This window comes from Pseudophryne corroboree, chromosome 7, assembly GCF_028390025.1.
Source record: "Pseudophryne corroboree isolate aPseCor3 chromosome 7, aPseCor3.hap2, whole genome shotgun sequence".
Classification (NCBI taxonomy): Eukaryota; Metazoa; Chordata; class Amphibia; order Anura; family Myobatrachidae; genus Pseudophryne; species Pseudophryne corroboree.
Window position 1 is genome coordinate 450,635,047 of NC_086450.1, and position 16,940 is coordinate 450,651,986.

Consider the following 16,940-nt stretch of genomic DNA (forward strand, 5'->3'; position numbering starts at 1 on the left):
GAAGCCAGTTCTTTTTGAAAGAAAATAGACAGGGCCGAAATCTGGACTTTAATGGAACCCAATTTTAGGCCCATAGTCACTCCTGACTGTAGGAAGTGCAGAAATCGACCCAGCTGAAATTCTTCTGTGGGGGCCTTCATAGCCTCACACCAAGCAACATATTTTCGCCATATGCGGTGATAATGCTTTGCTGTCACATCGTTCCTAGCTTTTATCAGCGTAGGAATGACTTCAACCGGAATGCCCTTTTCCATCAGGATCCGGCGTTCAACCGCCATGCCGTCAAACGCAGCCGCGGTAAGTCTTGGAACAGACAGGGCCCCTGCTGTAGCAGGTCCTGTCTGAGAGGCAGAGGCCAAGGGTCCTCTGAGATCATTTCTTGTAGTTCCGGATACCAAGTCCTTCTTGGCCAATCCGGAACGATGAGTATAGTTCTTACTCCTCTCTTTCTTATTATCCTCAGCACCTTTGGTATGAGAGGAAGAGGAGGGAACACATAAACCGACTGGTACACCCACGGTGTCACTAGAGCGTCCACAGCTATTGCCTGAGGGTCCCTTGACCTGGCGCAATATCTTTTTAGCTTTTTGTGTAGGCGGGACGCCATCATGTCCACCTGTGGCCTTTCCCAACGGTTTACAATCAGTTGGAAGACTTCTGGATGAAGTCCCCACTCTCCCGGGTGGAGGTTGTGCCTGCTGAGGAAGTCTGCTTCCCAGTTGTCCACTCCCGGAATGAACACTGCTGACAGTGCTATCACGTGATTTTCCGCCCATCGGAGAATCCTTGTGGCTTCTGCCATCGCCATCCTGCTTCTTGTGCCGCCCTGTCGGTTTACATGGGCGACCGCCGTGATGTTGTCTGACTGAATCAGCACCGGCTGGTTTTGAAGCAGGGGTCTTGCCTGACTTAGGGCATTGTAAATGGCCCTTAGTTCCAGAATATTTATGTGTAGGGAAGCCTCCTGACTCGACCATTGTCCCTGGAAGTTTCTTCCCTGAGTGACTGCCCCCCAACCTCGGAGGCTTGCATCCGTGGTCACCAGGACCCAGTCCTGTATGCCGAATCTGCGGCCCTCTAGAAGATGAGCACTCTGCAGCCACCACAGCAGAGACACCCTGGCCCTCGGGGACAGGGTGATCAGCCGATGCATCTGAAGATGCGATCCGGACCACTTGTCCAACAGATCCCACTGAAAGATCCTTGCATGGAACCTGCCGAATGGAATTGCCTCGTAAGAAGCTACCATCTTTCCCAGGACTCGCGTGCAGTGATGCACCGACACCTGTTTTGGTTTCAGGAGATCTCTGACCAGAGATGACAACTCCTTGGCCTTCTTCTCCGGGAGAAACACCTTCTTCTGTTCTGTGTCCAGAATCATACCCAGGAACAGCAGACGCGTCGTAGGAACCAGCTGCGACTTTGGAATATTCAGAATCCAGCCGTGCTGTTGTAGCACTTCCTGAGATAGTGCTACTCCGACCAACAACTGCTCCCTGGACCTCGCCTTTATAAGGAGATCGTCCAAGTATGGGATAATTATAACTCCCTTCTTTCGAAGGAGTATCATCATTTCGGCCATTACCTTGGTAAATACCCTCGGTGCCGTGGACAGACCAAACAGCAACGTCTGGAATTGGTAATGGCAGTCTTGTACCACAAAACGGAGGTACACCTGGTGAGGTGGGTAAATGGGGACATGCAGGTAAGCATCCTTGATGTCCAGTGATACCATGTAATCCCCCTCTTCCAGGCTTGCAATAACCGCCCTGAGCGATTCCATTTTGAACTTGAACCTCCTTATATAAGTGTTCAAGGATTTCAAATTTAGAATGGGTCTCACCGAACCGTCTGGTTTCGGTACCACAAACATTGTGGAATAGTAACCCCGTCCCTGTTGAAGGAGGGGAACTTTTATTATCACCTGCTGGAGGTACAGCTTGTGAATTGCTGCCAGCACTACCTCCCTGTCCGGGGGAGTAGCTGGCAAGGCTGATTTGAGGTAACGGCGAGGGGGAGACGTCTCGAATTCCAGCTTGTATCCCTGAGATACCACTTGTAGAACCCAGGGATCCACCTGTGAGCGAACCCACCGGTCGCTGAAGTTCCGGAGACGGGCCCCCACCGCCTGGCTCCACCAGTGGAGCCCCAGCGTCATGCGGTGGATTTAGTGGAAGCAGGGGAGGATTTTTGTTCTTGGGAACTGGCTGTATGGTGCAGCTTTTTCCCTCTACCCCTGCCTCTGGGCAGAAAGGACGCGCCTTTAACCCGCTTGCCTTTCTGGGGCCGAAAGGACTGTACCTGATAATACGGTGCTTTCTTAGACTGAGAGGGAACCTGAGGTAAAAATGTGGACTTCCCAGCTGTCGCTGTGGAAACGAGGTCCGAGAGACCATCCCCAAACAATTCCTCACCCTTGTAAGGCAAAACCTCCATGTGCCTCTTAGAATCCGCATCACCTGTCCACTGCCGAGTCCATAACACTCTCCTGGCAGAAATGGACATTGCATTTATTCTAGATGCCAGCCGACAAATATCCCTCTGTGCATCTCTCATATATAAGACTGCGTCTTTAATATGCCTCCTGCTTTCTATCCGCAGGCTCCTTTAAGGCGGCCGTATCCTGAGACGTAGTGCCACCTTTTTTGACAAGCGTGTGAGCGCTTTATCCACCCTCGGGGATGTCTCCCAACATACCCTGTCCTCTGGCGGGAAAGGGTACGCCATTAGTAACTTTTTAGAAATCACTAGTTTTTTATCAGGGGAAGCCCACGCTTCTTCACACACTTCATTTAACTCATCTGATGGGGGAAAAACCACTGGTTGCTTTTTCTCCCCAAACATAATACCCCTTTTAGTGGTACCTGGGTTAATGTCAGAAATGTGCAACACATTTTTCATTGCCGTAATCATGCAACGGATGGCCCTAGTGGAATGTACATTAGTCTCGTCGTCGTCGACACTGGAGTCAGACTCCGTGTCGACATCTGTGTCTGCCATCTGAGGTAGCGGGCGTTTTTGAGCCCCTGATGGCTTTTGAGACGCCTGGGCAGGCACTGGCTGAGAAGCCGGCTGTCCCACAGCTGTTATGTCATCGAACCTTTTATGTAAGGAGTTGACACTGTCGGTTAATACCTTCCACATATCCATCCACTCTGGTGTCGACCCCGCAGGGGGTGACATCACATTTATCGGCACCTGCTCCGCCTCCACATAAGCCTCCTCATCAAACATGTCGACACAGCCGTATCGACACACCGCACACACACAGGGAATGCTCTGACTGAGGACAGGACCCCACAAAGTCCTTTGGGGAGACAGAGAGAGAGTATGCCAGCACACACCACAGCGCTATATAAACAGGGATTTACACTACACAAAGTGATTTTCCCTGTAGCAGCTATACAATACAGTTTTTGCGCCTAAATTTAGGCCCCCCCCCCCCTCTCTTTTTTACCCTTTGAGCCTGGAAACTGCAGGGGAGAGCCTGGGGAGCTGTCTTCCAGCGGAGCTGTGAAAAGGAAATGGCGCCAGTGTGCTGAGGGAGATAGCCCCGCCCCTTTTTCGGCGGGCTTCTCCCGCTCTTTTATTAATATTATGGCAGGGAATTTTTACACATATATAGTATATTAGACTATATTATATGTTTTTTGCCAATTTAAGGTACTCTAATTGCAGCCCAGGGCGCGCCCCCCCCCCCCCCCCCCCAGCGCCCTGCACCCATCAGTGACCGGAGTATGTGGTGTGCATAGGGAGCAATGGCGCACAGCTGCAGTGCTGTGCGCTACCTTAATGAAGACCGGAGTCTTCAGCCGCCGATTTCCTGGACGTTCTTCTTGCTTCTGGCTCTGCACGGGGGACGGCGGCGCGGGGCCGGGACCGGACGACCGAGGCTGGGCCTGTGTTCGATCCCTCTGGAGCTAATGGTGTCCAGTAGCCTAGAAGCCCAAGCTAGCTGCAAGCAGGTAGGTTCGCTTCTCTCCCCTAAGTCCCTCGTAGCAGTGAGTCTGTTGCCAGCAGATCTCACTGAAAATAAAAAACTTAATAAATACTTTCTTTACTAGAAGCTCAGGAGAGCCCCTAGTGTGCAACCAGCTCGAGCCGGGCACAGATTCTAACTGAGGTCTGGAGGAGGGGCATAGAGGGAGGAGCCAGTGCACACCAGTAGTCCTAATTCTTTCTTAGAGTGCCCAGTCTCCTGCGGAGCCCGTCTATTCCCCATGGTCCTTACGGAGTTCCCAGCATCCACTAGGACGTCAGAGAAAACATATTATCAAGGAATTGGTTATCAACTTGCGGGTCAATAAGACGGTGAGATGGTGAGAGAAGGGCCAGGCACTATAGCTAGTTCTGAATACCATGGAAGCCACAGTCGCATGGCGCATGAGGCAGTGAGCAGATTGTAACACACCTCTGTGTGCACTGTAAAGTCCTCCCCCTCCTCTTCCCACTCTGACGTTACATGACATGCTGGGAGTCCATGTGCCAAACGTATCTAGCCACTACAGAGATTTCCATGTTTGCTTGCATACTTTAAAGCAGGAATGGGGAACCTTCGGCCCTCCAGCTGTTGTTGAACTACACATCACAGCATGCCCTGCATCAGTTTTAGCATGGTCAAAAAGCAAAACTGTTGCAGGGCATACTGGTATGTGTAGTTCAACAACAGCTGGAGGGCCGAAGGTGCCCCACCCCTGCTTTAAAGCTACTTAACTTTTCTAGTTAAAGATAATAAACCTTTTGTCGCTGGATTACTGGTCAAGAGAGAGTAACTATTTCCTCTGTAAGTGTATAAAAGTGAACTTTATATGCTTTATGACTGATAGACGGGATGTTCTGGTAACATAATGCAACAGATGAAGGAGTTTCATACGGGATATATATGTTTTTGTCTAAAGGCCCCCTGATTTTACCTCTTTTGGGCAGACATGAAATCTTGCCGTCACACAACACAGTTACCATAAAACACAGAAACGCAAACTACGGATGTTGCTACTATAAAACCATGGGGGTAATTCAGAGTTGATCGCAGCAGCAAATTTGTTAGCAGTTGGGAAAAACCATGGGGGTCATTCCGAGTTGTTCGCTCGGTAAATTTTTTTGCATCGCAGCGATTTTCCGCTTAGTGCGCATGCGCAATATCCGCACTGCGACTGCGCCAAGTAAATTTGCTATGCAGGTAGGTTTTTTACTCACGTTTTTTTCTTCGTTCTGGTGATCGTAATGTGATTGACAGGAAGTGGGTGTTTCTGGTCGGAAACAGGCCGTTTTATGGGTGTGTGTGAAAAAACGCTACCGTTTCTGGGAAAAACGCGGGAGTGGCTGGAGAAACGGAGGAGTGTCTGGGCGAACGCTGGGCGTGTTTGTGACGTCAAACCATGAACGACAAGCACTGAACTGATCTCAGATGCCGAGTAAGTCTGGAGCTACTCAGAAACTGCTAAGAGGTGTGTGGTCGCAATTTTGAGAATCTTTCGTTCGCAATTTTAAGAAGCTAAGATTCACTCCCAGTAGGCGGCGGCTTAGCGTGTGTAAAGCTGCTAAAAGCAGCTTGCGAGCGAACAACTCGGAATGAGGGCCCATGTGCATTGCAGGTGGGGCAGATATAACATGTGCAGAGAGAGTTAGATTTGGGTGGGTTATTTTGTTTCTGTGCAGGGTAAATACTGGTTGCTTTATTTTTACACTGCAATTTAGATTTCAGATTGAGCACCCCCCACCCAAATCTAACTCTCTCTGCACATGTTATATCTGCCCCCCACCCCCCACCTGCAGTGCACATGGTTTTGCCCAACTTCTAACAAATTTGCTGCTGCGATCAACTCTGAATTACCCCCCATATACGGGCTTCGGTTGTGTCCGAGAGGCTGTACACGGTGATCAGACCTGATCTAGCCAGCCCTGGCTGTACTTTGCTTATATGTCCTACATTATTCTGAAGTCCATTATGTTTAAATTGTTGTTGGAGCGCCTCTTAACAAGATACTTCATCCATCATACGATCATGTTTCAAGGGAAGCTCGTGACTTGCTGAGCCTCTCAGACATTGAGTTAATAATGCCATGCACAAAAAAACAAACAACTTCTTGTGGGTATATGGTTCTATACACTGATTACACAAAAATATTTTTTTTATAGCAGGTATTTATAGGATTACGGATAAGTAACTCTGGTAGCGCCCACACAAGGCTGCTTTTTGCATCACTTTTGAAAGCAGTGCAGCCTTTTTGGGTACATTGATCTGGTTGCCAGTACAGCCTCTGCATTCCCCTTGCCGCCGGCCCCGAACCCTGCATGCAGCTTTACAAGCATGTTATGTGCACATCTCGCAGCATCCATGGCATGTAACAACTTGACATGTAGCCTTCTTGGCAGTGGTATTCCCATCCTATATCTGGGGCTGACGGAAATTGCTATCTTTGTTACCCATGGAGAAAGACACACAATATACATGTACGTCATGTTGTTATTATGGCAGATGAAACTCCTAGAGACATCAAGAGATGATATTGCGGGAGAATAAGTTCATTGTTATCTATAGCATGTTCCCACCCAACATATAGGTAGTAGGTTAGCTATAATATATTACATTGGAAATGTTGGTTATAAAGTACAACAGCTTGAATCAAAATGAACTCCAGCAGGTACATCCTTATAATCTGGCTTCTTGCGGGAATTTGAGTACCAGATTTGTCCTCTTATGGGGCTTTGGGGACCAGATTTGGCTTCTTATGGGGTTTGAGGACCAGATTTGGCCTCTTATGGGGGTTTGAGGACCAGATTTGGCCGCTTATGGCGGGTTTGAGGACCAGATTTGGCTTCTTGTGGGGAGTTGAGGACCAGATTTGGTTTCTTATGGAGGTTTGAAGACCAGATTTAGCCCCTTATGGGGGTTTCAAGACCAGATTTGGCCTCTTATGGGGGTTTGAGGACCAGAGTCGGCTAACATTGGTTTATTCTACTGCCAAGCTAGCAGGGGAGAAGTACTGGCAAGCGTAAGTAAAATGTTTAGTGGTTTAGGCTCCTGGATTTTTGTTAGTCTGAGAGCTCTGCAATCCTCATACAGGTGGTATTGGCTGCTCAGTAACCTTAACGTAGCTCATAGCAGCTGAAGATAGTTTTATCGAAACCCACCCCCCGCCCCCACCCATGCCACTGGGCATTTTCAGGTACTAACAGAATTACAGCACATCTAACGTAAAACCACCAGCTGCGGCCAATTACCCACGTCGTCTTGAATCATGATGAAGCATTCCGATGACTTCATTTTGAATCATAAATTCTTTTTTAAGCAATGTGTATAGGGCATAATATTTAAATGAGATGACTAAGGGAGAAAAAAAATATAATATTGAGCTAAAGGGGCTGATTTATCAAAGCGTAGAACTCTATTTACAATGAAAAGATTAGAGCAATCTAAGCCTATCTCCGTCTACGACTTTCTAAATACCTAATTAGCACTTCCTTAAATCCGTGGTTTGGTTTACGTTCTTCAGACATTTGCAGGGTATGTCCGAAACGCAGAATGGTGTGTGATACGTCTTCTATAGGGTATATAGGGGTAGGATGACACCGTCGTTCCCTTCCTCCTGATTATCACTTTGCTTTCCCAACGTCTGCAGCTGGGAGAATAATGTATTGCTGGTTGAGTCAGCACCAGGGACAGCTCACAATGATGGGCCACGAATGGGCCATTATTTTTCCGGATGGATTAAGCTGTAAATTGTATCAGAATACAGGGAATTATAAGCATCTATTATTTAGGGTTGCTTATTGCCGGGTGTCTTAGCACAGAGGTGGGAGAATCGCAACTTTGTGAATAATAGAGAATAAAATTCTGCAGCTGTCCCCATTATTTTATGTGAATGGGTTATTGCGCCATGTGAACGGTGTGGGTTCTGTGGCTTCATCCTGGGTTCTGTGTCCTTGGTACCATAGTCGGGGTGATGTCCGCACAGCCGTTGGCGTTTGAGGCTACATTTGCACGGTCCCCTATAATTAGGGGTCTGCAAAAGAGGAAACATGGACCCAAGTTTATCAGTTGCTTCTTAATCATAGACGCCCATGGCATGATTCTGATTCGGGAGCAAGTGACTGCACCTGGAGCAAACTACCGTACACTACCATGCAAGGGGTGCAAATATATGTATGGTTTTTGCATGCAGGGTAAATACTGGCTGCTATTGCATGTAGTCCCCAACATGCTGAAAGGCTTTTACACTGCAGTTGAGTTTTCAGTTTGGACACACCCCACCCAAATCTAACGCTCTCTGCACAAGTTACATCTGCCCCGCCTGCGGCGCAGCATGAACTACACAGAATTGTTCACAGTATTGGTTTACCCTGATGAGGATTACACTAAATCCTAATATGCTATAAAGCCAAATCTTTCCATCGTGTGTGAGACATGATATCGGCTACAGTCATTGGATGATATATATTGTTATGGGTGCCTTCTAACAGCTCAATAAATAAGCTTTCAGTGTTTAGTACATTCCACTAAGACATGTTATCTCTACGCTCCGTGAATATACCAGGAATCCGCTGCCCATCCAGCCACGTATATTTAAAGGATAATAACGCAAAGATCAGGATCTCTGCAGCCGGATTTATTTTAGTTTTGGCTTGAGGCCGTTATTTTGTGCCGCACTATGGGCATAAATCAGACCTGTTCGCTCGCTAGGAGTTTTTTGCAGTCCTGCGTTCGCCTAGTCACCGCCCACAGGGGAGTGTATTTTCGCTTTGCAAGTGTGCGAACGCCTGTGTAGCAGAGCTGTACAAACAGATCTCGTGCAGTCTCTGCTCAGCCCGGGACTTACTCAGCCGCTGCGATCACATCAGCCTGTCCGGGACCGGAATTGACGTCAGGAACCCGCCCTGGAAACGCATGGACACGCCTGCGCTTTTCCCAAATACTCCCTGAAAACGGTCAGTTGCCACCCACAAATGCCGCCTTCCTGTCAATCTCCTTGCGATCGCCCGTGCGAATGAATCCTTTGCACAAACCCATCACTGAGCGGCGATCCGCTTTGTACCCGTGCGACGCACCTGCGCATTGCGGTGCATACGCATGTGCACTTTAGACCTGATCGCTCGCTGTACGAAAAACGCAGCCTAGCGATCAGGTCTGAATTACCCCCATAGTTGGCCAAACCTCCGCTGCAGTCATTTAGCTCTACCCGGGATTTTAAAGTAAGTGAAACAAAAACCATGAAAAATGTCATCAATGGAACTTTAACCCCCATCGTAGCCTTCCCCTAGATTTTATGTGCAAGGAGTGACAGTAATAGGCGTCACGCTATGCCCGCAGCCAGTCCTGCGAGTCAGAATATACAGAGATTCCGTTTAAGATCCTCAGATCTTCCCTAAGAGGTTAATATAAATCTTGTGACGGAGATATTGCTGATTCCTCGGTGTGATATTATGTAAAACATCAATATCCCTCTTGTCAAGGCTAGACGGATCCAGGCAACGTTCTGCAGATCTCTGCCAAGGTTTATATATTACTGATCTGCAAATTATTACTAAAAGTGGTGTGAATGAGAAGCGCTCTGCATTGTGGCGCTGATGCATTCAGTTTTCCCCCTAAGAAAATGAATCGTTTTGCTGCAGGGATTCCTTTGCAGAACATGATGACGCCAAGGCTTTGGCTCAAAACAGACAGAGTTATTTTAAAACAGGGACATTTGGGATGTTGGATAAAGGAGACCGGAGTGTTGAGCCGCTGACGTCCTCTCTGCTCTACTGGTCCCCACCCACTGGGCTGGTGTCTGTACCCACAATTGATAGCAGGTATAAGTTTCACATACTCACAGGGGAGGTGTGGGCAGGAGGTGAGGTGGTGGTGGTGGGGGGTTTGGGGGGAAGGAGCGCTGACAGCTCCGAGCGGCTATTTATATCCCTCTTCCATCTCACACGACTCCACTTTCTATATATAGTAACAGTAAGTGGGTCCCTGCTGACAAGCTGTCCTGCCTCATCTTACTCCCAGACCCCTCCTCTCCCCTCTGCTTTCTCATTCACAACCTTCATCAAGGGGGCCCGGCAGCCAGTGTCTGAACTCCAATCCTAGAGACTGAAGGGGGTTGGGGAACTTTATTGCTTTGCATTGATTTTCCTTAGGGCGTGCGGGTCACAGAGAAAATAGAGAATATGATAAATGTTCACGCCCGGTCGACAGCAAAGTCGGACGAGGATATTGATGGTTTTTCATCTCATTTGGTCATTTAGTGGCATTTGCATAAACAGGGTCAGTATGCAGCCAAATTGCATTTACGGGAATATGCGCAAGACATGCGTAATGTATCATCCAGTATATCTGTGAGAATTGCTGGCAGGTTGATGTAATTGGCTCACACGGACCTTTAATGTGCACCTGGGGTGTGGATCACGGGGTCGACAGTAGCTAAGTCGACAGTCATTACGTTGACCACTATTGGTCAACAGTGACTAGGTCGACACCTGAAATAGGTCGTCACGGACACTATGCCGACATGGAAAAAGGTCAACATGAGTTTTTTAATATTTTTTTGGTGCCGTTTCTTTGTAAAAAGTGACCGGGAACCCCAGGTAGTGCACCGTATCCCCTCGCATGGCTCGCCACGGTGCCTCGCTCCGCTACCGCTGCATTTGGCACAGGTTACTATTCCCAATTGTAGTCCACGTGGATCGTAAAGTATGAAAAAGTAAAATAAAAAATGAAAAAAATTGTGAAAAACTCATGTCGACCTTTTCATGTGTCGACCTAATGAGTGTTGACGACCTAAAGACCAGATACCATGTAGCTGATTAATGTTTACATTTACATGTTGTTATGTGATTAGTTTCTTTCATTCAGTGGTATGTGAAATATATGTTCAGCGCAGATGATGTGTAAAGCAGCTTCGGCTAGGGGTGGTCATCCACCATCGATGCTTTGTAACCTAACATCGACGGTAAATAGTTTGATCATCGATGGATGTTCACCAGATGGTGAACATCGGCTGCGGAGGTCCCCTATTGGAGGGCAGCTGTGGTCTGGTGGCCGTCTTCCGTGCATCGGGAGTGATCAACCGTTCAGCCATTGATGTTTTCCTCCCGATGAGGAAAAATCCATCGACCTTCGATGGTTAACTTGTTGATGGTCATCCCGCGCAGGACAGATTGGGTCTCATCTTTGAGGATACGGCTCCTTTAGATGACTAAGGGGTTTATTCATGTAGCAGTGAAAAGAGTGGAGAAGTGACCCTGTGGAGAAGTTGCCTGTGGCGACCAATCAGCTGCTTCGTACATTTGTATAATATGCAAATTATTAATGTTAGTTTAATGCTGGTTGGTTGCCATGGACAACTTCTCCACTGGCTCACTTCTCCACACTTTTCACTGCTTCATGAATAGACCCTTGTGTCACTCTGAGGAGACCACGTGAGAAGATACGTTGAGTACAGTATATATTTGGGCATTTTCAGCTTGTATTTGGGCTAGGCAAGAGGCATGGGGTTGGTTGTGTTTGCAGCAAAGACAGGGACGACCAGCCATTGGCCTTTATCTGTTTCCACCTGTTTTACAGCAAATTACCAGGCTGGGCCCGGGCCGTGGTTCCCAGGATGTTCTACATATGTGAGAAGGCCTGGAACTACTATCCTTTCACAGTGACAGGTATCTCCCAGCTTATTACACATACTCTATCTAGGCTGTGTTGGGGACATATAATCCAAGTGGACTTGTCAGACTATTGCTAAATGAACACCGCCCAACACTGTAAGTGCCGCGCAAGACTTGTAGGCCAAGTTGTCCTTTATAATATTAAGCAACTACTGGAGCCTGAGTCAGGATATGGCGGCATTCAGAATGTGGCTGAGTCCAGAACGAATGCAAATGCCAGTATGCGTCGTATTCACAGCGGCTCCCAGTAACTGCACCGACCCAACGTTTTCCTGTCCACTAACGAGATGGCCCTTAACCTTTGTACAACTGCTATCACAGGCACAGTAATACTCATCTATTGAATGCTCTTTTCAGTATTCCATATTTAACCCACTAACAGCACTTATGTCCTTCATTTCCTCTCCTCTACCTTCTCACACCTGATCTTGCTGTCTCACCACACTGCCCACCTCCCGCCGGCGACCTGTGGCCCACAGAATACACAGTAAGTGGAATGTCTGCACATGGGCGGGGCTACCTGGGGTCACTTATTTTCCATATATTCATTTAAATATTGTATTTATTTTTTTGTTAATGGATTGGAGAACTCTGTTGTCTATTATGGGACATCTCACTCACCTCACCTCATCTCATCTCCCCTCACCTCACCTCATCCCACCTCACCTCATCTCACCTCATCTCACCTCATCTCACCTCACCTCACCTCACCTCACCTCATCTCATCTCCCCTCATCTCACCTCACCTCATCTCATCTCCCCTCATCTCACCTCATCTCACCTCACCTCACTCACCTCACTCACCTCGCGTCACTGCTCTATATGAAGTGCTCATTATGGCGGCAGCTGAAGATTGTTTCCTGGGTGAACCCCATGTGTCCATTTTTTTGTATTATTTTCTTTTTGCCACTGGAGCCATTACTGTGGGTGCCAAGTTCTATTTACTAAACAGGCCTTAAAAAGAACTATTGACATCTAATGGGTTGCCATGGTAACATAGGAGCGCCTCCCACAGTGTTGTTAAATGCGCAGCTTTGCTGAAAAATAATAGTTTTATCAACGCACTTAGCCCCAGGAATAAATCTTTATTTAATCAATAAATAATAAACAGGGACTTAGTGATGTCATCGTGCGTTACCAGGGTTTTCAATGCTTATTTCTAACTTGTCCTCCTACGTAGTAACAGTGGGGGACCCCTCCCATTACGCAAAAGTCAGGAGCTGTATATATGCTATGGGAGAGGATGGACACCCCCATCCTGCAGTGCTAGCCCACTGTGTCATGCCGCTCTGGGATTTGGGGAGTGGGGGTACATGAGACAAACACATGGGGATATTCAAAATAGGAAATCTGTGAAGGCATCCTGTGTCTGGTACCACAGGCGTATGCAGATCCGTATTGTGTGTTCCTGCAGTGTGTACAGTATGTCTTTCTACATGGATTGAGATTAGATGTTATTAACAAGTACATTCTCTCCTCCGTACAGTGTTCTTTCCTTCCTAAGTTCTCCATCCACATTGAGACAAGGTATTCTGATGACTGCGGAGACGATGACAGTGTAAGTGTGGCGACGTGATCCCTTTCTCTCTCTCGCTCTCTCATATATATATAGATATATATATACATTTAAGCCCGCACCAAGCCCGCAGGGTGGCATGCGCAGCCAGCCCGCAAGGGGATTCATTGCGCTCGTCCCCCCTCATCAGCCATCTTAAATCAGGGTTCCCGGTGCCGGTACGGTGACCTGCAAACCCAACCCTGTGCTGGAGCTTACAGTCTAAATTCATTAACTCACATGCACCCCTGGCAGATACAAAAACAGAGAAGAACATACATTCTCCACACAGATAGGGCCACCTGGAGTTGTAAAGCAGCAATGCTAACCATGGTGCCGCACAGCTTCGTAGATCTACTGTAGGAGATGATAATACAAACAAATGAAAGCCATGGTCAGAGAACAGGAGATAAAGATGAGATAATCACTGATGAGAAATACAATTGTCACGGTAACCGTTACAGGCCTCGTAGACCGCTGTTTGGGCACTCTCAGCCAGGATTTATACAGGCCCCGTTACACCACTGTCTGGGCACTCTCAGCCAGGATTTATACAGGCCTCGTAGACCGCTGTTTGGGCACTCTCAGCCAGGATTTATACAGGCCCCGTTACACCACTGTCTGGGCACTCTCAGCCAGGATTTATACAGGCCCCGTAGATCGCTGTCTGGGCACTCTCAGCCAGTATTTATACAGGCCCCGTAGATCGCTGTCGGGGCACTCTCAGCCAGGATTTATACAGGCCCCGTAGATCGCTGTCTGGGCACTCTCAGCCAGGATTTATACAGGCCCCGTTACACCACTGTCTGGGCACTCTCAGCCAGGATTTATACAGGCCCCGTAGATCGCTGTCTGGGCACTCTCAGCCAGTATTTATACAGGCCCCGTAGATCGCTGTCGGGGCACTCTCAGCCAGGATTTATACAGGCCCCGTAGATCGCTGTCTGGGCACTCTCAGCCAGGATTTATACAGGCACCGTAGACCGCTGTCGGGGCACTCTCAGCCAGGATTTATACAGGCCCCGTAGATCGCTGTCTGGGCACTCTCAGCCAGGATTTATACAGGCCCCGTAGACCGCTGTCGGGGCACTCTCAGCCAGGATTTATACAGGCCCCGTAGATCGCTGTCGGGGCACTCTCAGCCAGGATTTATACAGGCCCCGTAGACCGCTGTCGGGGCACTCTCAGCCAGGATTTATACAGGCCCCGTAGATCGCTGTCTGGGCACTCTCAGCCAGGATTTATACAGGCCCCGTAGATCGCTGTCTGGGCACTCTCAGCCAGGATTTATACAGGCCCCGTAGATCGCTGTCTGGGCACTCTCAGCCGGGATTTATACAGGCCCCGTAGACCGCTGTCGGGGCACTCTCAGCCAGGATTTATACAGGCCCCGTAGATCGCTGTCTGGGCACTCTCAGCCAGGATTTATACAGGCCCCGTAGACCGCTGTCGGGGCACTCTCAGCCAGGATTTATACAGGCCCCGTAGATCGCTGTCTGGGCACTCTCAGCCAGGATTTATACAGGCCACGTAGACCGCTGTCGGGGCACTCTCAGCCAGGATTTATACAGGCCCCGTAGATCGCTGTCTGGGCACTCTCAGCCAGGATTTATACAGGCCCCGTAGATCGCTGTCTGGGCACTCTCAGCCAGGATTTATACAGGCCCCGTAGATCGCTGTCTGGGCACTCTCAGCCAGGATTTATACAGGCCCCGTTACACCACTGTCTGGGCACTCTCAGCCAGGATTTATACAGGCCCCGTAGACCGCTGTTTGGGCACTCTCAGCTAGGATTTATACAGGCCCAGTAGATCGCTGTCTGGGCACTCTCAGCCAGGATTTATACAGGCCCCGTAGATCGCTGTCTGGGCACTCTCAGCCAGGATTTATACAGGCCCCGTAGACCGCTGTCGGGGCACTCTCAGCCAGGATTTATACAGGCCCCGTAGATCGCTGTCTGGGCACTCTCAGCTAGGATTTATACAGGCCCCGTTACACCACTGTCGGGGCACTCTCAGCCAGGATTTATACAGGCCCCGTAGACCGCTGTCTGGGCACTCTCAGCCAGGATTTATACAGGCCCCGTAGACCGCTGTCTAGGCACTCTCAGCCAAGATTTATACAGGCCCCGTAGACCGCTCAGCCAGGATTTCCAGCACATAAGTTTATAGCTTAAAAACAACTTTTTCTTTCCCACTGGAAGACAGCAGAAGAGAAAATTACAATCATTTAGAAATCATCTCAGTGGGTGCGTATTAATTACAACAAGGAGGCCTCGTTTAAACCTGCTTCTGTTTATCCCGGTAGCTGCAATAAATCACTTTAGGAAGCGCAACGTTTACTTACTCTAATAAACTCCCAACCAGACGAGTGTCCTAGTGACGGCTGTAACCCGGGTGCGCTGTGTATATACACGGACGAGTCACATTATTATGACCAGCTCCTACATTTGACGTCGGCAGCGCGTATAACATGAAGTACGTCACATGTCCTGCGCTGGCTTGGTGGGTATATAAGGTGTGCGATAGGCCGTCTGCACACATATCACTCGTTGCTGTCATGGGTAAAAGGGACGATATATCTGTGTTGCAAAAAGGGATGATTATCGTCTCTCAAGCCAAGGGTGGCAGTGTATATGAAAGCACAGTTTATAAACTGTCCGCGTGCTGCTGCGGTGAAGGTGTACTGTGACTGGGCAAATGGCACCATTGCAAATAACCGACGTGGAAACTGCGGAGCGCCACGTGCCATTGACGTGAGAGGTGAACGTCGGCTATGAAGGTGTGTGAGGGCCGACCAACACGATACAGCGGAGCAGCTCACCGCTAAAATGTACCTGTACCACCCTACCAGCACCTCGTTGAGTCATTCCCAGCAGTCTAGCTGCTGTCCGTGCCGCACATGACGGTTACCCTGGCGATTAGCTGCTGGTCATAATAAATGGACTCCACAAAGCAGCACCCAGTAGAGGACTCTTCTGCCCTGTGTTTGTTGCTGGTGTGCACCATACAGAACAGCCAGTAGTACATGTGCCATATACCAAATCCAAGGACCTCAAACCATCCTCAGTCTTCACCTAATTGTGATATACGGTCATTAAATGCAGAGTTCAACAAGCAGTATGGTACATAAAAGGTTTATAATGAGCGTCATGTATTGCAGATATTTAACGCAAACGCGGCAGACGAAGGGCACGAGGTGTCACACCTGGACATTGCGTACGATGAGATTCCAGACAGATACTACAAGAGCACAGAGGTGGGTGCCATGTAATTATACCCTTAAAGGGACTTTATTCCTTTTATGTTTTTTTTTTAAATGTTGTTTTGTAATTACCCAGTGTAATTATTATGGGATATTTCTATAGAAATACTACATTATGTGATGGTGCTAGTCTCACCGTGCAGTACAGTTGCCACGCTTTGTCTTCTCTTCCCCATTATTCCTTTATGTTTGCCCGGAGTTCTCCTGTCAATCTTAATGCTGGAAATAATCCTGGTAATCCTCACCATAGAATAGTTTGGGTGTGTGGCTATCGTAGGGGTGGGGTTTGACGTGACGGAGGAAAGCACTAAATGTAAGGCAGAGAGCAGGCAAAGAAAGACAGCCAGGGATGGAACAGGGCCCTAATTTTCACTTTGCTATAGGACCTCTGGCACATACTCGCATCCCCCTATATCTACTCATAGCCTACACAGAAGGATAACATGAAGCTGTGTATCGGATGTATGTCTAAATGATG

The 16,940-nt window shown here is 48.4% G+C and overlaps 1 protein-coding gene across 1 annotated transcript in view; it reads left to right on the forward strand.

Moving 5' to 3' along the window:
• Nucleotides 1–16,940, forward strand: part of LOC134945630 (cytoplasmic phosphatidylinositol transfer protein 1-like) — a 124,345-nt gene that overhangs the window by 99,890 nt on the left and 7,515 nt on the right. The window contains exons 4-7 of the mRNA XM_063935050.1: nt 11,549–11,637; nt 12,123–12,130; nt 13,130–13,201; nt 16,361–16,456. Coding sequence (XP_063791120.1) covers nt 11,549–11,637; nt 12,123–12,130; nt 13,130–13,201; nt 16,361–16,456 — 265 coding nt within the window. The remainder of the gene's footprint in view (nt 1–11,548; nt 11,638–12,122; nt 12,131–13,129; nt 13,202–16,360; nt 16,457–16,940) is intronic.